At 47.7% G+C, this 18,295-nt stretch overlaps 7 protein-coding genes across 7 annotated transcripts; 4 read left to right on the forward strand and 3 right to left on the reverse strand.

Annotated features, from left to right (window-relative positions):
- Positions 1–250: 250 nt before the first annotated feature.
- Positions 251–3,532, reverse strand: FOBCDRAFT_192767 (major facilitator superfamily domain-containing protein; the record flags this gene model as incomplete). Its single annotated transcript, XM_059608733.1, has 8 exons — positions 3,001–3,532; positions 2,709–2,953; positions 2,212–2,653; positions 2,069–2,159; positions 1,483–1,521; positions 1,298–1,328; positions 583–1,222; positions 251–316 (listed from the first exon to the last, which is right to left on the reverse strand). The coding sequence occupies exons 1-8, from the start codon at positions 3,484–3,486 to the stop codon at positions 251–253; spliced, it is 2,040 nt and encodes a 679-aa protein (XP_059466321.1). The 5' UTR covers positions 3,487–3,532.
- A 336-nt stretch (positions 3,533–3,868) lies between these two features.
- FOBCDRAFT_233994 (pyridoxal phosphate-dependent transferase) lies at positions 3,869–5,460 on the forward strand. Its single transcript, XM_031193191.3, has one exon. The coding sequence runs from the start codon at positions 3,947–3,949 to the stop codon at positions 5,363–5,365; it is 1,419 nt and encodes a 472-aa protein (XP_031029812.2). The 5' UTR covers positions 3,869–3,946; the 3' UTR covers positions 5,366–5,460.
- A 199-nt stretch (positions 5,461–5,659) lies between these two features.
- FOBCDRAFT_171255 (uncharacterized protein) lies at positions 5,660–6,450 on the reverse strand. Its single transcript, XM_031193192.3, has 3 exons — positions 6,111–6,450; positions 5,955–6,061; positions 5,660–5,905 (listed from the first exon to the last, which is right to left on the reverse strand). Exons 1-3 carry the CDS (start codon positions 6,355–6,357, stop codon positions 5,762–5,764), a joined length of 498 nt encoding a protein of 165 aa, XP_031029813.2. The 5' UTR covers positions 6,358–6,450; the 3' UTR covers positions 5,660–5,761.
- A 1,465-nt stretch (positions 6,451–7,915) lies between these two features.
- FOBCDRAFT_192778 (uncharacterized protein) lies at positions 7,916–10,745 on the forward strand (the record flags this gene model as incomplete). The annotated part of the gene is made up of 3 exons (XM_059608734.1): positions 7,916–7,958; positions 8,797–9,126; positions 9,184–10,745. The coding sequence occupies 3 exons, from the start codon at positions 7,916–7,918 to the stop codon at positions 10,470–10,472; spliced, it is 1,662 nt and encodes a 553-aa protein (XP_059466322.1). The 3' UTR covers positions 10,473–10,745.
- Positions 10,746–11,335: 590 nt separating this feature from the next.
- On the forward strand, positions 11,336–13,585 carry FOBCDRAFT_233998 (lysophospholipase catalytic domain-containing protein). The gene has a single exon (XM_031193194.3). It carries the CDS (start codon positions 11,580–11,582, stop codon positions 13,524–13,526), a length of 1,947 nt encoding a protein of 648 aa, XP_031029815.2. The 5' UTR covers positions 11,336–11,579; the 3' UTR covers positions 13,527–13,585.
- A 57-nt stretch (positions 13,586–13,642) lies between these two features.
- FOBCDRAFT_234000 (uncharacterized protein) lies at positions 13,643–15,698 on the reverse strand. Its single transcript, XM_059609949.1, has 2 exons — positions 15,394–15,698; positions 13,643–15,295 (listed from the first exon to the last, which is right to left on the reverse strand). Exons 1-2 carry the CDS (start codon positions 15,465–15,467, stop codon positions 13,849–13,851), a joined length of 1,521 nt encoding a protein of 506 aa, XP_059466323.1. The 5' UTR covers positions 15,468–15,698; the 3' UTR covers positions 13,643–13,848.
- Positions 15,699–16,743: 1,045 nt separating this feature from the next.
- FOBCDRAFT_150428 (uncharacterized protein) lies at positions 16,744–18,085 on the forward strand (the record flags this gene model as incomplete). The annotated part of the gene is made up of 2 exons (XM_054707738.2): positions 16,744–17,687; positions 17,740–18,085. 2 exons carry the CDS (start codon positions 16,744–16,746, stop codon positions 18,083–18,085), a joined length of 1,290 nt encoding a protein of 429 aa, XP_054563713.2.
- Between the last annotated feature and the right edge of the window lie 210 nt (positions 18,086–18,295).

The raw sequence follows: 18,295 nt of genomic DNA on the forward strand, positions 1-18,295 counted from the left end.
ATCGACATGTTGCCCAATCGCGTCGCCGTGATAGACGAAAATATCCACCCGAAACGCGCTATTGTACATAGCGCCACAAGGGTGCTCAGCGCTATTCAGGGATGCATGAATGAAATAAAAGGCCTAGACTGATCAGATGGTAATAATTTTATTATGGCCAGCTGACATTTTTCTCATCAAAGAGACATATGCATAACCTGAATTCGAAGAGAGCAGATTTCATCAGTTATAAGATAAGAGAGTTCAAGATTCATTTGCAACGTATACAAGAAAAACAATTTCTTAACTTCAGCCTTCGGGAGCAGTGATGATATTGCTGTAAGTTTATTTAAACTAGTTTTTATTAATTAAAAAGACAAATTAAGTAATTAATATCTCAAGATATTACAACTACGAACCTTATACTGTCTGCATAGATGACTATGAATATTGAACGTGTTGGGAGAAATCTCTTTTATTATAGCTAAGTTTACTATGCTTACTATAACCACAGGCTTCTGTACAATACTACTTGTTCCTGTTTGATCCCTTCTAGATTGAATATGTGAGAAATCGTGTTAATTCGGATGTCCAACTGCGTACAGGGTCATCAAGAGCCAATCCGAGACCATGTGGACCATCTGGTAAAATCAAAACCTGAGCTTTTCTCTTATGGGCTGCCATGGCTTCAGCAAACATGAGAGTGTTTTGCACTGGAACAGCTTGGTCGTCGAAGGTATGGAACAAAAATGTCGGGGGTGTTGTGTCAGAGACCAAGTTCTGCGCTGATAGATCGTGCAGCTCCTCGGCCGTCGCGTTGGGCCCGACGAGATTGTCACGAGAGCCGATATGCGTATAGTTGCCTTCCAAGGTAATCACGGGATATGCGAGGATGCCAAAATCCAGGCCGGCCTTAGGGTTGGTGAGGGTTGTGGATGCAAGGTGACCGCCTGCTGAGAAGCCCCAAATGCCAAGCTTCTCGATTTTGGGGTTATCATGACGTATTTTCTTGAGAGCAGCGAAGACCTCATCCTCGGGTTTTGGATAAATAGGCGCAGTTGCATTAGATGTCGTAGTATAATCGAGAACCCACGCATCAATACCAAGCTTATTAAGGTATGCAGCTGGAGTGTAACCTTCCTTGATAATAGAGACATGGCTATAACCACCGCCAGGGCAAACAAGAACACCAGTGCCTGTGGAATTGGCCACTAGGAAAGCTGTAAGCTTTGCGATATCGAGTCTATCGAGTTGGTGAGCTTCAATGACATAAGGCGACTATTACAAGATGGGGGACGAAGGCAGGTGCTCGACTAACTTCATAGTGTCTCTGTCTGAGATAAAAGCGACTACAAATATGAGGTTTAACAGACTACCTTAAAATCATCTATTAACAGCAGAACACGTCAAGATATGTGTCCTATCGTCTGCAGATCACTTTGGGGGCGGGACGCCTTTGGGGTTCTGTTCTCACTTACCCCGCGATCTCGAAATTCAACTTACCTAGAACCCTTGCAACAAACTTCACTTCTATTCGTCCGGCTAACCTTCTAAAGTATATATCATTCAATTACATAAGTCCACGAATAAAAGATAATAACTTATGGTAATCTTTGGACAATTGGAGGAAAATTGTGGGGTAAAGACTCCCTCTATTAACCAAAATTATCAGCTCATAGCTGGCCCTTCACTGAGTAGAATCTTCAACCCGAGATTTAATAATCGAGTTTTTATTCAGTACTGGAGGCCAAGTATCTAGCACTCGAAGCATTGAATGAGTAGCTTGGAGAAACATGTATTGGAAATGAAATGATGTAGCGCTCTTGACAGGGTTTATTCCACTTAACTGTTAACTATTATACGGTCCGTATGCAGTGCCAGGAGTCCCTCCCAAAGGCATCCATTTCATCAAGAGGTTGCTATGAACTTTGCTCGCAATGGGACCCCTATTCAGGATACGTGGCAAACAGAAATATGCACAACTTGGATCGAAGGATAACAGTATTCTATAACTATATGCAAGCCAGGATGCGTCTCTGTAGACTGAAACGAATATATACAATGAATAAAAGACCCATGATCGACATACCACCCGAATAATATGCTGCAGGCCTAAATACCGAAAGACTGTGATTACTACTGTCTGCAAGCGAGTAGATTCCCGAAGCAATAGGTGTACCCTGAGATTCTGGTCAGTAAGGAGTGTCAGTAGGACATATATGTGTGACATACGAAGAAGAATCCACAAAACCAAGTAGTCCAAACAATAGGCAAGATGCCAAGAGTATTCTCTGGCCCCATTGTGGCTCCGAGCATGGGAGGAACCAGACTAAAAAACGCTCCACAGCCAATGCCGTTAAATACGAGGAAGATAGAGAAGATTCCAACCGAAGACGCTAGTGGCCACACAACGAGTGAGCTGAGACCAATAAAGAGAAGGCAGACAATCAAGCTGTTCAAAGGGCCAAGCAAGTGGTCTGCAGTATAGCCCCCTAGAACCCGGCCAACGGTGGAAGCCAAGTTCCAAGCCGCCAGTATGATAATCGCAATCTGTTGAGAGTAGCCCATGGATCGGGTGAAGATAGGAATAAAGTATGGTGGAATAAACAAGGGAAAGCATGACAAAGCTGTCCCGGCGATAATAAGGAGGAACCGAGGCTCCCGGAAGCGATGCCTAATCACACAATCAACAGGCTATTGAGACAACAAGGTAACAGGGAGATACTGACCACTGAAGTTTCAAGCCGGCACTCATGGATCCCTCGGGCTGTTGAATGAAGTATGAAGCTGGAATACAGACTCCCCAGAGCATGAAGCCTAGAATACGGAATGTCCATGCGACATCGACTTGTTTCACGAGAAGATTCGTCGCGATGCTCATGACAGCTGCACCAAGGCTGCCTCCTCCAAACACGATACCCATAGCCAGGCCACGGTGTCTCTTGAACCACCTTAGGGGAGCAGTCGAGCATGCCTGGCAATATTAGTAAAATCTCAGATCCTCTTTCAGCTCAAACTTACGAAGATGGATAGTCCCCCTCCGATGCCAAATACTACACCGTGGAAGACAAAGAGAGCCCCGACATGCTTTGTTGTCCAACTTGCGAGGAATTCACCCAGACCCATCAAGACGCCACCAGCTAGAGCAGTTTTCTGGTAGCCAAGCTTTCGAACAGCGATGCCAGAGAGGATACTGAGTGATATCATGAATGATGTTGCAAGTGATCCAACAAATGTCAAGGTTGTGAGGTTTGTTCCAGTCACTTCGACAAGTCTGACCTGCATAATGCCCCATGAGTAGATCACCCCGAGGTAAACGAAAAGAGAACATGCTGCGGCTGCCACAGCTATCCATCCTTTTGGATTATCGAACTCGACCGCTGGTGATGTTGGAGTGGGTGACTCGCTGTCGGGTTGTGAGATGTCGGTATCATTGCCTTTTTCGTTGTCCGACGAGTTCGATGAGCATGGCCAGTCGGAACCTGGCTTGTCTGTCTGTGCTGACATGTTTGAATCTCAGTACACAAGCAGTAATCGAGAGAAACAATGATCTGATTTATGTTTGTAAAGTTAACGTTGTTATTGTTCGAGAAAGTTCTCTAGTTAAATATCTGATCCGGCATCTGACCTCGGTTCTCATAAAAGCGAAACCGACGACGAGAACCGACGCCCTGAACCTGTCAACCCATCTCAGTGGGTCACAGCGTATGATACTGTTTGTCATGAGAATTCCATGACACAGCGACGGGCCGGAATCAGTCGGCTCGTCGGTGTTCGGCTGAAAATCTGTCTTTCCCGAGTTCCGATACATATCATCGGTTTTCGGGTTTGACGTTTTATAAATGGACCAGAGGAATTCTTTAAGTGTAATAAAAATCAATTTCTGCAAAAAGAAAAGACTATTCGCTTCAGGCATTCAATCTATAGCATTGCACCTTTTCTCTGCCTCAATTCTCTATTAATCGACATGGCGCCTTCAACGATTGAGGACTTCGCTGAAGTCTCCACCTACCAATCATCCATGCCCGTCAAACCCATGCATCAAGAAGGATATTTGATGCATAGATCTCTTGTCCAACATCCTTACATGGTCGAGTCCGCGAGTGGAGTTGAGCTCAAGTTATCGAGCGGCCAAACAATTATCGATGGTTGTGCCGGCGCAGCTGTTGCTCTCATTGGCCACGGCAATGAGGAGGTCATTCAAGCCATTACCGACCAAGCTCGGAAAGTCAGCTACGTTCACACACAATCCTACACAACGGCACCAGCTGAAGAGCTTGCCAATGTTATACTGGAGGGTAATCCATATGGCCTTGAAAAAGCTTTCTTTGTTGGCAGTGGCAGTGAAGCTGTTGAGTCCGCTCTGAAGCTGGCTCGCCAATACCATTATGAAAAGGGAGAGCTTGACAGAGTGCACATTGTCTCTAGACGCCAATGCTATCATGGAAACACGATGGCTACCATGTCTATCTCGACTAACAAAGCTCGCCGAGCTCCGTACCACGGCTTCCTGTACCCTCATGTCTCTCACGTCTCACCTGCTTTCGCTTATCACTACAAAGACGACTCCGAGACTGAAGAGCAGTTTACAGCGAGGCTTCTGGTTGAACTTGAGGAAGAGTTTCTACGAGTTGGTCCCAAGAATGTCGCCGCTTTCATCGCGGAAACAGTCGTTGGCGCGACGACAGGTTGTGTTGCTGCCCCGGCCGGCTACTTCAAGGGAGTCAGAGCCATCTGCGACAAGTACGGAGTGATCATGATTCTTGATGAGATTATGTGCGGCGTTGGCCGAACAGGCACTTTTTTTGCTTTTGAGCAAGAAGGAGTTGTACCTGACATCACCACGATCGCGAAAGGTCTTGGTGGTGGTTATGCTGCCATTGCCGGTGTTCTCATTCATAAGAAGGTCGTTGATGTCCTCAGGCATGGCTCGGCAGCTTTCAACCACGGACATACGTATCAAGCTCATCCTATTTCATGCGCTGCGGCATTGGCGGTACAGACAGTCCTAAGACGCGAGAACCTGGTTGAACGATGTCACAAGATGGGCCTTGTCTTGGAGAGGCTACTTCGACATGAGCTAAAGGTTTGCAAGTCAGTTGGTGATATCCGAGGTCGAGGTCTTTTCTGGGGCGTTGAGTTTGTCAAAGACCTGGCATCCAAGCGGCCTTTTGATCCTTCGGCTAAGTTTGGTCTGTTGGTGCAGCAAATCGCTTTTGAGAAGGGCGTTGCGTTGTATCCAGGCGGTGCTACGATTGACGGTGTTAATGGTGATCATATTCTGCTTGCGCCACCATTCACAATCACAGAGGATCAATTGGCCACTATTTGTCGTGTATTAAAGGAGGCAGTACTAGAAGCCGAAACAATGATGCTCTCTCCATAGGGAAGACTTATCCTGAATTGTCTATGTAGAGATGCGATGTCAAAAGTATATTAGACTATGCATTTTATAGAATTAATACACCTTGTTACAAGTTTTATGGCTTATGAAATATCTTTCTTACTGCATCTTGCCCTTCTCATGAATACATATGGCCCTTTAGATACTTACGCAGCTTTCCACGTTTGAATACTGACCATTCTAACTGTACCGCTTCTCTGTGTATTCCTGGAGTCCCATTATGAGGGCACCTATAAATCGTCGAAGTCACGGGCATAAAATGAACTACATATCGTATAAATAGAAAATGAACATAGATTCGGATTGACATAACTGAGCTATAAGACCCACTTGGGCATATCATGATTGCAAGACTTGATGCCCTGCAACACCAGGATATTAGAAGGTGTGAAGGTAGTCACCAATGTAGGAGCCACCAAGCTTCGAGACCTGCTCAGCAATCTCCCCAGCACCAAAAGATCTAGCCAAGTTCTTGGCAGCCTCTGTAAGCTTGCCTTGGATAGTGACAATCATAAACCGGTGCTTTGAAGGTCAGCAGGAGTTCAGTGAGGAATCGCCATGGTGTACGTACCTGGTAAGGCTTGTTGTCCTTATCGTGGAGAGCAACCCAGCGGCCATCTCCATTCTTGTTCTTCTGACCGTACTGGAAGCGATCGGTGATACTCACGATCCAGGAGTCTAATGCAGATCTCAGTGATTGTTCAACTAGTTGTCCTTGGTTACTTACTGCCCTCCTGTCGAGCACCAGGAAGCTTTCCAATGTACTCATTACTGTTGGAATCCTTGTAGTAGCGGTCCTGAATGTACATCAAAACATTGGTATTGCCCTTGGATTGGTTCTGGGCGTTGACGATATAGTAACGAGCGGTACGAGTGCGGAATGACTGGGACCATGAGATCTCTACAGCGTTCTGCTCAGCCTCCGCAGTGTAGGCAGGCATAGAGAGAAGATCTCCTTTAGTAGGGAAAGACATGATCGAGAAAGTCTGTTTGATGTTTTTGGATATAGGAGGTAATGATAAAATGGCGATTAATAGGCCTGTAGTAGTGATGAAAATATCGGAATACGTGGAAGATTCTGTAGTTTAAATACTCGAATTGCTTATGTTTAAAAACTAGTCCCAACTCTCAATGCAATACTATTTATCACAGGCGGAGCTGAAAAGAAGCTCTAACCTGTGATCGCCACTGATTCAGAAGAGCACCGATCAATAATGTCTTTAATTCCCGAGCTATTGGGATCGATAACCGCTATGAAGCACTCACAGATAAGCTGAAGGTCCGTGCTTTGTGCATTCGCCCACCAATCAAGTCTGTCAAAAATGGGCTGTGGGCAAGTTCAACGCGCGACTTGATAATCTGTGATAGGCCAACGCGGACCATATCCTCCCTTGACTCCGCCGTTTTTAGCTGTCAAGTACCCTTCTGGAACAATGAGGCTAGCTGAGCTGCCCAGCTCGCCACAAACAATCGGGGCGCTATCAGACTAGTGGCCTGGGCCCATGCATGTCTCGGCCTGCCTAACCCGTATGAAGCCACACCGTCAAGGAATTGGTAATGGCTTGCCTGGGCAATTGAACTATTAACCTTAACTGCGATGAAACCAGATATCACACGTCTCATGCAGCCACGACGGTTATTCACATGACAGTAGGATTCTCGCGTATGCGGGGGTTCTACTATTTGGGTGTTGAGACTTGGCTGACTTTAATCTCAGTTATCGTAGATGGATATCTGCGACCTATGGCTGTGGCTGGCTGTTCAGTGGTCTTCGTTGCTTCTTTTGGACTGAGTCGTCCTCGATCTGCGCGACTCTGAGACAATGCTCCCTCTAAGGAAATTTCACCCTCAGTCATGATTACGAGCATGTCCGTGAGTCGAGGATATCTTGAACAACTCCCGAATGAGGCTGGCTGCAATGATGGTGCGAACCCTAGGAAAGAAATCGCAACAACAATACACTTTTGTAAAGAGTGCCACCCAAACGACCAGGTCGCAGGTCAAAATGATTACATTTCGCGTTTGGGCTAGCTGGCATAATAGTCCTGAATCAGAACGCTTATATCATGAATTTGCGTTTAAGCCATGAAATAATAATTATTTATATCTTTTTAAAAATTAAGATTTATAAAGTTGTAATCATTATGGAGATACATATCCAACGCCCTCAGAACAGTATACTCAGTGTATATATAACCACTCGGCATGTTTCCCTATCTAATGCAACCATTATCATACACATACATTCCTCGGCTCTTGCATTACTTTACTAGTTTTACATTCCAAGGTGAAGGTGTATACAACCCTTCTTTGCCTGCTGTACTAGATTAACACCAAGACTCTGTCGGAATTAAACATACTATCAAGAAGAGTTACACAAAATAGCACATGTGATGGCAAAGCCTTGTGGCATGGGTTAGTGGCGGTTGTGAAGTTAAAGGCTCCGCGGACAATTGCAGGCAGGTAGGTATGTGGCAACGGAAATCTCATCCCTTTTTGGTGCCTTTCAGCTCTCTCCAAAAGTGCACCAACATGGATTTGGCATACCAAAGCCAAGCCAAGTCGAAGGTTTTCAGTAATGAAAAGGTCTAGCAGGCCTAGCTAAGATGACCTGTGCCCCCGCATCTGCAGGCTTTTCGATAGCCGCTTGCGTTTTTGTTCGATATCACATGGCATCGTTCCATTGAATCGATATGTGACACAAGCTGCATGAATATCGAGTAGCAGGCTGAAACCTTCTCCACCACCTTGAAGAGAAAATACCAGTATGACCACGTCTAGATCTCATGAACTGCCCATTATGGATAGTTGATTGAATTCGGCGCTGCTGAAGAGAAGAAACCTCGGAAATGAATACTGAAAAGGGACAAGGGGGTTGAAAGGAGGATTAACAAAAATAAACTTGTGAAGAAAGGATTTCTGTGAAATGGAATGATGTTTGTTGTCATAACCGATTCTAAGAGATAGAAGAAACACCTTCACGAACCGAGATCTAAAGTATAAGATCTCAACTGTTTCCCTCTCAACCGTTCAGCATCACTCATCTTCGCTCATCACCTCTCTCACTAGAGTCTTATCACTTAATATTCTCGTCTTGCCACACTTTGTACTATGTGCTCTACCTTCAACGCTTCCAGCCGCCCGGCTGCATGGACCCTCGACCAGCCAACCACTTCTCCAGAGGCTGAAGTCGCAGTCAACTCATGCGAGTTTCAGTCATCTGGATTCAACGCTACTGGGTTCGCTGCCGCTGAACTCTCATCTACTGGCTTCCAGAGGGTCTCTGAGTCCTTGGTTGAGGAGAACGGACTTACTCTTCCTGACACTAACATCTCTCCCAACACAGGAATGGTTCGCTGTAAGTGCTCGTGGGAAGACTCTTGCATTAGTCTACTAATACTCCCTGTTTTCAGCCATTGTCAAGATCGAAGCGCGTTTCGCCAACAAATTGACTGGCTACTCCATCTGGAAGATCAGCACCGGACTCCTCGTCAGCCCCGACCTCGTTGTCGCTGGAAGTGAGGCCGTCTACGATGCTGAGTATCAGCTTGGTGCAGCTACGCAAGTCAAGTGCTACACTGGATATCGTGGACGTGGGTCTTCTGACATCCAGCCCCGATATGGTCAGCGTGTCGTTTTCTCTGCCGACTGGACTGAAGGTTCTGAAAGGCGCTCGCGAGATATCGCTTTCATTCAGGTTGCTCAACCTTTCGCTTTGAGTGTGCAAAATGCCCCTGTTCAAGGTATGTCAGACCAGATTGCTTTCCCTTCTTCTTTCGCTGACGAATTGGCATCTATAGAAGAACCCGTCGAACAGGCCCCCATTACCGTCACTGTTTGCACGAACTGCAGCGCCCACGAGGCCCCCGTCCCTGAGGCCGTCGCTCAACCCGAGCCTGAGCCCGAGGTCACACAGACTGATGCTCCTGCTCCCGATTGTGTCGAGCCCGCAGTCGAGGAGCCTGAGCTCGAAATTCCTGCCCCAGCAGCTGAACCAATCCCCGAACCTGTCCCCGAAAGTGACTATGTTGATATCGGGATTGATAACACCCCGGATACTTCCGTTTCCGAGGTGGTTGATCCCTTCTATGAGACCCTCAAGACTGTGTCACAAGTCGACACCAAGACCCTCGACATCGAATCTTCACTGATCGATGATGTCGGTCAGTTTGTCAGTGTCGCTGCTGGATCTCTTGTCAGCCACGTCGTTGGGGCAGAGACTATCTCTAGCGGCAAGGCAACCAAGCTCTCTGGTGTCTCTGAGCGTGCGCTCCTCGCCGAAGCATCTCTCCAGACTGTATTCGCCATCGAGCAATCTAACGAGCTTGATGAGATCATCGCAGCGATGAAAGAGAATTGGACCACCAATGCTCCCCAAGTCGAGCAACTTTCTGAGCTTCTTGCACCTTACCTGGCTGAGGCTGCTCGATGCATCATCGAGTACCATCAAGAGGACGAGGCTGGAAATGTCACTACAGCCAAGGCCCCGAAGCGCCGAAACCTTGGCATTCGACAATTCCCCACCAGTGAGGCAACCAAGGGGTTTGTCAAGGGTATCTTCGAACCCACTCTTCCTCTAGCAGGTCGTGAGGATGTGTTCTCCTCTCTTGGTCCTGTCCTTCGCAGTGCTGTTTCTGCTGTCGAACAAATCGTCTGCCAAGCTGGAAATACTGCTGTGGATGTGATCACGCCCAAGCTTCTCACGAAGTACCAGGGAACTGCCCCATCAGCTGGCGACATTGAGGCTACTCGTGTTCTCGTTCAGCGCGCCATCATGGCAGATGCCGCTTACCAGGCCCTTTCTACCTTTCCTCGAGAGAAGCTCCAAGTCCTGAGAGTCATCCCTCTTGATGCTGAGCTTCCTCAGGCTGACAACATCTTTGACTTCATCAAGAATGTCATCCAGAAGATTGGCCCTGTTTGTCTTCATGACGCCAAGCAGGCTGTGCACAAGTTTGTTCCTCTCCTCGTCGATACTCCTGCCAAGGCTCCCCAGCCCGTTTCCGTTGTTCCCGCAAAGGCTGCAAGCAGCAAGTTTGCCCTCCGAGACTTTCTCAGCAGCAAGAAGGGTTATGTCAAGACACTCTGAACATGTTACTACGAATGAGATGTTGCTTGGTTATGCTATTATGTGTTTGTTTGGATCCAGGGTTGGAGGATAAACTAAGGGAAGACAACCCAACGAAAAAATAACGAGTCGACATGAAGTTGGAGAGGTGCGACAGAGGAAAGTTGAGGATTGAGCTTGCTCACCATCGGAACCGGCCGCAACCGGAAATTTCCCTTTGTCTTTGTGTTTATTAATCTTCTTTTGTGATTATATACTTAGTTTTACTTTCTATTCAATTGAAACCATCAGCTGTTGCCATATTGTGTCAACCTGGTTCTAAACATCTAACGTTGGCGGGATTATTGTACATGGCAATCTCCGTGTTTTGCTGTTATAGGGTAAGACCAGACTGACCAGCTGAATCGGGCACGATCCATTGTCATCGTTTCCACTAACTGGGCCTATCATACTGTTTCCCGCGTATTCCTGTCACGCTTATATCCGCGCATGGGAATCCCCTCTCCACTATGCTGCGGGGGGGGGACCAAAGTTCCATTCTTGTTCAACAGATCAGATCATCATTCGGAATAGATCTCCATGTGAACCAGTCTCCATCTCCCATTTCTCGGCCCTGTTCGAAAGTGAATTGCATTCCCCTCACCTTTTCCCTTTCCATCAGCCCTGTCTGTGGCCATTGGCTTCGCTCTCTCTCTGGATGAGCTGGCATCGCGACGTCATTTCTCTCTGTGGCTTAGCTGGTGCCGAATGTGCCGAGCTGAGACACAGCCTCCACAACGGGTTCCAAAAAAACCGAAACCTTCTCGGCCGAAGAATCCGTCAGTGGATCTCAACCTTTTTATCCTCGCTGCCCACGGAACGAGCTAGCCACTCATGCCGCGTCACTCCCCTGTAACCACTCAAAGCATTAATCGCCCTAAAACTCTAGCATGTGCTTAGACCCAGTGAGATCATACCTGTTGGCTCCTCCGTAAATTGCGCCCCTTGGCTTTATGAACTTACTCAACATATTTATCTGGCCTCGCCCTTGGTAACTCTGTAATCTTCCATTTTGAGTTCCCATCTTCTTTCATTACTTTGAGTTTCATATTTAATTCTTGTACAACCATTTTCTTTTAGACAGTCAGGATGCTCGGCTTCGTGGCCCTCACGCTCTGGCTCAGCACAGCAATTGCTGCTCCGGATGACACGGCTTTAATCCCCAGGGTCAATTCAGTCGAGATCCGAGCTCTGCCAAATTCTCCGAGTGGTGGATATGCTCCGAAGGTAGTTGATTGCCCTTCAACGCGTCCAAAAGTTCGTCTTGCCGATGAATTGTCCAGCGAGGAAGAGGCCTGGGTTCGACGCCGCAGAAACAACACCATTGATGACCTCAAGACATTCTTGTCGCGAGCCAACATTTCTGGCTTCGATGCCGAGAGCTTCGTTGAGAAGCATAAGAACAATGCGACTGGTCTACCCAACATCGCCATTGCCGCGTCCGGCGGTGGCTATCGCGCTTTGATGAATGGTGCAGGCTTCCTCTCAGCTGCTGATTCACGCAACAACAAGACCGGCCCCATCAGTGGCCTTCTTCAATCGGCAACTTATCTGGCTGGCCTTTCTGGTGGTGGCTGGCTAGTGGGTTCCATTTTTGCCAACAACTTCTCAACAGTCCCAGACTTGCAGTCTGGTGAGAAAGTCTGGCGTTTTGACCGCTCCATCTTCAAGGGCCCCAAGAGCTCTGGAATCAGTCTTCTCAACACCGCCGAGTACTGGACTGAGATGAAAGATGCCGTTGACGACAAGGACAAGGGCTGGAATACTACTCTCACCGATTATTGGGGCCGAGCTTTGTCGTATCAGCTCGTCAATGCCCCAGAGGGTGGACCTTCTTACACTTTCTCTTCCATTGCCGATACCTCCAACTTCAAGGATGCAGACACGCCCTTCCCCATCCTCGTTGCTGATGGTCGTGCTCCAGGTGAGCGCGTCATCTCCTTGAACGCTACTGTATATGAGTTCAACCCATACGAGTTTGGTACATGGGATCCTACAACCTTTGGCTTCGTACCTACTGAGTATCTCGCTTCCAACTTCACCAACGGCAGTATCAGCTCCAAGGGTGAATGCGTTCGCGGATTTGATCAGATCGGCTTTGTTATGGGAACGTCCTCTTCACTGTTCAACCAGTTCCTTCTCAACAACATCACCAAGGTCGGCAAAGAGAATGATATTCCAGATATTGTTGTCAAAGCAATTGAAGGCGTCTTGGTTGGCTTAGATCAGGATGACGAGGATATCGCTCAGTATACACCCAACCCCTTCTTCGGATGGAACCCTACCGACAAGAGCGTCAATTCCAAGGACCATCAGTTGACTCTTGTCGATGGTGGAGAGGATCTGCAGAACATCCCTCTTCACCCATTGATCCAACCCGTTCGTGGTGTTGATATCATTTTTGCTATTGATTCGTCTGCTGATACGAACAACAACTGGCCTAACGGTACTGCTCTTCGTGCTACATATGACCGTGTTGGCTCCAGCATTGGCAATGGCACACAATTCCCCGCGGTCCCATCAGCTGAGACCTTTGTAAACGAGAAGTTGAACCAGCGCCCCACGCTCTTTGGCTGTGACGCGAACAACTTCACTCTTTCAGACGGTGAGGTTCCACCTCCGCTGATCTTCTACATCCCCAACGCTCCCTACACCTACCACAGCAACGTGTCTACTTTCGACATGTCGTATACCACTGCCGAGCGTGACAACATCATTCTCAATGCTCTGAACGGAGCTACCCAAGGAAACGCCACTATCGACAAGGAGTGGCCTACCTGCGTTGCATGCGCTGTCATGAGCAGAAGCTGGTGGAAAGCAAATGAGACTGTCCCCGATGCATGCAAGACCTGCTTCGATCGATACTGCTGGGACGGAAAGTCTAATAACACTGCTGTCAAGAGCTACGAGCCCGAGTACATCATTGGAGGAAATGCGACCGCGGATGCGGCAGACAACGCAGCTGGAGCCAGGCTTGGTCCAAGCTGGTTTGTCTCGGCTGGTGTCGGAGCTGCTGCTTTGTTTGCTCTCATGTGATAGCGGGAATTCATTTGTAATATTTGATAGATTTTAATTGTCATACTTGTTCAACTTCACCAGTCCTAGTGTAATAATTATGTAACAGCTGCCTGCTACAACAGTGCTAGCCTATTGGTGACCTGAGCCTTTGCACTCCTTTCCCTTCTTCAATCAGAGGAGCAAAGTCGGGTCTCTTCCACTGCTTGATCAACACTGCCGAATACTCGGCTCGAGATTGCGGAAATGAGACAACTTGGCAGGGTCGTGGAGGTATTTGGTGATCAGGTGAACAAGTCCATTATTATTTTGACTGTATCTACTACCGTCTGTAACAGGGTCCTCACATCTTCAGCGAACCAAGAAGTTCAGTCAGCTGCGGCACGTCAGCCGGAATATCCTCCCACGTTAGTAGCTTGTTTGTCTTTGCGTTGATCATATTCGTGTAGATATCCGCCATTTTCCTGCTATCCCAAACGCCTTCCCGTCTCCCGAGACACCGCAGAAGCCTCACCGCCTCCCATTGCACGCTTGTGTCCTGACATGATATTATAACGTAGGATATTGGTGGGACAAGATTGGCCTGAAATGTGAAAATCTGGCCCTTATCGCTTTGGGTCATCTTGATGATCTCTCCTGCCTTCTTCAATATCTCGATGCAATCGGCCGTTTCCAAGTCCTCGTCGATGTGGTTGAGCTTGAAAGTGGCCTGCCATGTAGTCTCTTCCAGTTCAAGAACTTTGAACCGAAACAACTCTGACTCTGAGGCCTTCGATGGATCAAATGTCTTCTTGAAAGCATGATATCGTGCGCTCCAATGATGGTAAAAGGCTTCTGACACCAAACCTTTATCTCGTCGCTTGCACACAACCCCACCATCGCCGCACTGAACCCCATCATTTGAACAGTCTGGGCAATCGGCGTAGAGCTCCACGTCGCAAAGCGTCTCGACTCGTGTCAGTGCTGCAGCTGCAGCTTGTGCTGAGGTAAAGGGTTCACCGGGTTCTTCCAGGTCAATCGGGTCTTGCTTATCGGCCCACTCTGTAATCTCCGAGACAAGCTTCGAGGAATGGTTGTCCCCCACGTAGAAGAATAGGTCAGAAGCCAGGCCGCATAATGAAGGGCCGATGTTTTCCATAAATTTCGCCAGGTCCCATCGATCGCAGGCGTTCAACAGAGAGAATGCAGCTTCCAAATGCCGCGATACGTTCGTGTAGCGGCCGTAAAGACTCTCTGTGCAGATAAATATTAAGCAACAAGTCAGAATAACCTGAAAGTCTTTATCAGGTGAGTTCATGTATTCTTGCATCACCCGAATAGCATTGTTGTATTGCTGGATGGATGCGATCTCGTAAGATTGGGCGAGGGATTGCGTTAATGAGTCGGTCTGGGTCTGAAGCTTGAAAGCCTTGTGCGCCCCTCCCAACGCTCCAATGGCAGCCTTGACGGGTTTTGAAGTCTGGCTGAGTGGTAATGCATACGCGTGCCAGAAGCTCATTGCGTTGAGCGAGCTCGCAAGTTCTGATACCGTACATGTTCGGAAGTGGTGGCAAAGGTCCAACTCTATCGTCGAACCGAATGTCTCTGGTGATAAAGCTGCTGGGACAAGAAGCTTTGAGGCTGTCGCGAGGCGGCGAGATATGAGGTCATACTGCTTTCTATGGAGGGCGAGAGATTTTGTCTTTGGTTTGCTTTCTGAGGGAGCAAGGTAGCCGTCGCACGTCCGTTTGTCCTTTTCACATCTGAAACACGTGGGTTTTCGTTCATCGCATTTGAGGTGGCGGATTCTGGACTACGATCAGTAAAGTTTCAGTTGAATGTAGTAATATGCTACGAACTTGCTACATTGATTAGCACCGAATTTTACGTGTCTGGGATTTTGACTTACCATGTTCTACAGCCAGACCTCACTTTCGGCGCTCTCGCCCTCTTCCATTTCACCTTCTCACCAAAGTCTGCCATTCTGGCGCGAGATCAGCTACCAAGGATGATCCCCACGTGGCGATAAGCGGGCGTGCAAGGCCTAGTATATGATAATACAAGCACAGGCCCTTCATTCCAGGGACGTCTCTGTCACATGGCGTGAGTCATGAGGGATGTTGAGCAGGGAGAAGTGACAATTTCTTTGGAAGGGGGCTCCTTGATTGAAGCGATCTACGACGGAAAAGGTAAAGAGGCTGCCCCTTCCAGGTGGGGTCATGAACTTTGCCCGCACAGCCCGCCCCTGATCTTGGGTAAACACTGCCCGAAGCGACCCAATTTCACAGCAACCACCTTCTAAATCCTTCACCTTGGTGACGAGTTTGTAGGGGTTAGATGGGGCTCTCAGAGGTTATTTTATCCTTTTGTCTGCCTTAAAAATCAAGGTTATTACAACCGAGCGGCCGCTTCCGACATTGGAAATTGCTCACTGTGACTCGGAGTATCTTTCCGCCGCTTTCATGTCACACTCGTAAACCATCTTAAACGAGTTTCTATAAATAGATATACCCTGTAGAAACCTCGGCAAGTCCAATTTCGGGCCTAGTTATTGTTTTGTTCCTTTAAATATATACTTAAACTCTATAAAATCTTAAGTTGTAGTAATTTCAATAGATAAGACCTTTCTATCTAGTATTATAACTATTTCCAAACAAAGAGCAGCAACTAACGCGATAAAGGTTCTGCGTGCAGGGTTGGGAGAATCCTTTGCCTTGGACATTAGTGGACTAATATCAAGCGACGTGGAAGGCAGCTCGAACCAATGCAGTTCTCAAGCAATCCCATACTCGTGATGACACAAGAGAGTATCAAGCTTACACTGGTCATAAACAAACATACTCAACTCCCATAGCCTAAGCATTACGTCAGCTGACGGCTTACGGCTTGGCTGATTGTGAGCAAGTAATCCGTATAAATACACAAACTAGGGCCCAAGTACTTGTAATCAAACCTTCTCACAGCCATCGAAAACCTGCGTGAGACATCAAGGTTTATCACCGCAAGCATGACATCACAACAAGAACTCAGAGAGGCTATTGAGAACACAACGAGACAGTTCTTGGGTGCCTATAAAGACGCTGGCGAACAAAACAATCCAGCAATAATCAACCGTGATGTCACCGACTCTTGCAAAAGGGACTTCAAACCAGCCGGTGTTCTTCAGTTATTCGGATCACCTCCGGAAGATGGCTTGAGTAACGCCGACTACGAAGCCGCGATGTGTCACTTGGAACATACTTGCATCCCCGCAGACAAAATGATGGTGATTGATTCAACTTCCTCAACTGGCCGGTTTGCGCCAACACATTACGATGCAGTGCCTCTCGAGAAGGTAGGTATCATTGACCAGTCCAGCTCAATCATCGCTTCAACACTGGATGCTCTCAATTCCGCCTTTCAAGAAGTCAACCTCAGCATTCACTCCCATCCCGAACTTGCATACCAAGAAGTCTTTGCACATGGCAAATTGACCGACTTCCTTGAACATCATGGTTTCCAAGTCAAACGTCACGCATGGGGACTTGATACAGCCTTTGAAGCAACATTCGGCTGTGGAGGTCGTCAAGTTGTCTTCTGCGCTGAATACGATGCACTTCCGGGCATTGGCCATGGTTGCGGCCATAATCTCATCGCTACATCTTCTCTTGCGGCCTTTGTCAGCGCCGCCCGTGCTCTGCAGATGACCAAGCTTCCTGGGCGCTTGCGTATCATTGGAACGCCTGCTGAAGAAGGTGGAGGTGGTAAAATCAAGCTCCTCGAGGCTGGGGCCTTTGATCCTCCCCAGGATATCGCGGCAGCTTTGATGTCGCATCCAACAATCTCCGGAACAAGCTCTGATGGTCTGGTGTACGATGGAATAGCTGGAACGAGAAGCATTGCGGCATACAAAACCAAGGTCATCTTCAAGGGCCGAGCATCACATGCGGGCGCGGAACCATGGAATGGATTCAACGCGTTAGATGCTGCTGTTGCTGCATATGTCAATGTTTCCATGTTACGACAACAAATTAGACCCGACGAGAGAGTGCACGGTGTATTCGAAGATGGTGGCACAGTCCCCAACATTATCCCCCAGTATACTCGAATGAATTGGTGCATTCGCAGTCCTACGCTGGCTGGTTGCCAAAACCTCGTCAAGAGAGTGCATGCCTGCTTCGAGGCTGGAGCTGCTGCAGCGAATTGCAAAGTCGAGTATGAGACGTGAGTTTCACTGCTTTTATCCGCCATTACCGTACTGACAACAAGACTCTAGAGCTCCATTATACAGTGACCTGCGAGTCAATAACACCCTTTCGAAGACTTACGTCGAGGAAATGGCCAAGCTGGGACTGAAGATAAAGCCAGAAGAGAACATCCCTGCTTCAACGGACATGGGTAACGTTTCCCACCACGTTCCGGGCTTCCATGGTGGATTCGCTATCCCTACTACCCCGAATGTATCTATACACCATCCAGACTTTACTACGTGTGCTGGGAAGGAGGGTGCTTACAAAGCAGCTATGAGTTGTGCCAGGGGGCTTGCAATGACAGCGATTCGAGTGCTGGCAGATGAGGAGTTGTCACAATGTGTCAGAAATGACTTTGAAAGGGCCTCCTAGAGGATCACTGTATTTAAGCTCTTTTGATATGTCTAATATGGCATTAGTCAAAAACAAAAGTTGCATCCAAGTGGGCTATAATATTAAATATCTTCCGATATGAAACCGCTCAAGTTGAATAATAAGACCTCCTTCATCAGCTTTACTTACTATTAGGAGTTTGCCTTGTTATTACACTTCTGAATAAGAATAAAGCCAAATTGACATAAC

The sequence above is a fragment of the Fusarium oxysporum genome, chromosome XII (assembly GCF_013085055.1).
Source record: "Fusarium oxysporum Fo47 chromosome XII, complete sequence".
NCBI lineage: Eukaryota > Fungi > Ascomycota > Sordariomycetes > Hypocreales > Nectriaceae > Fusarium > Fusarium oxysporum.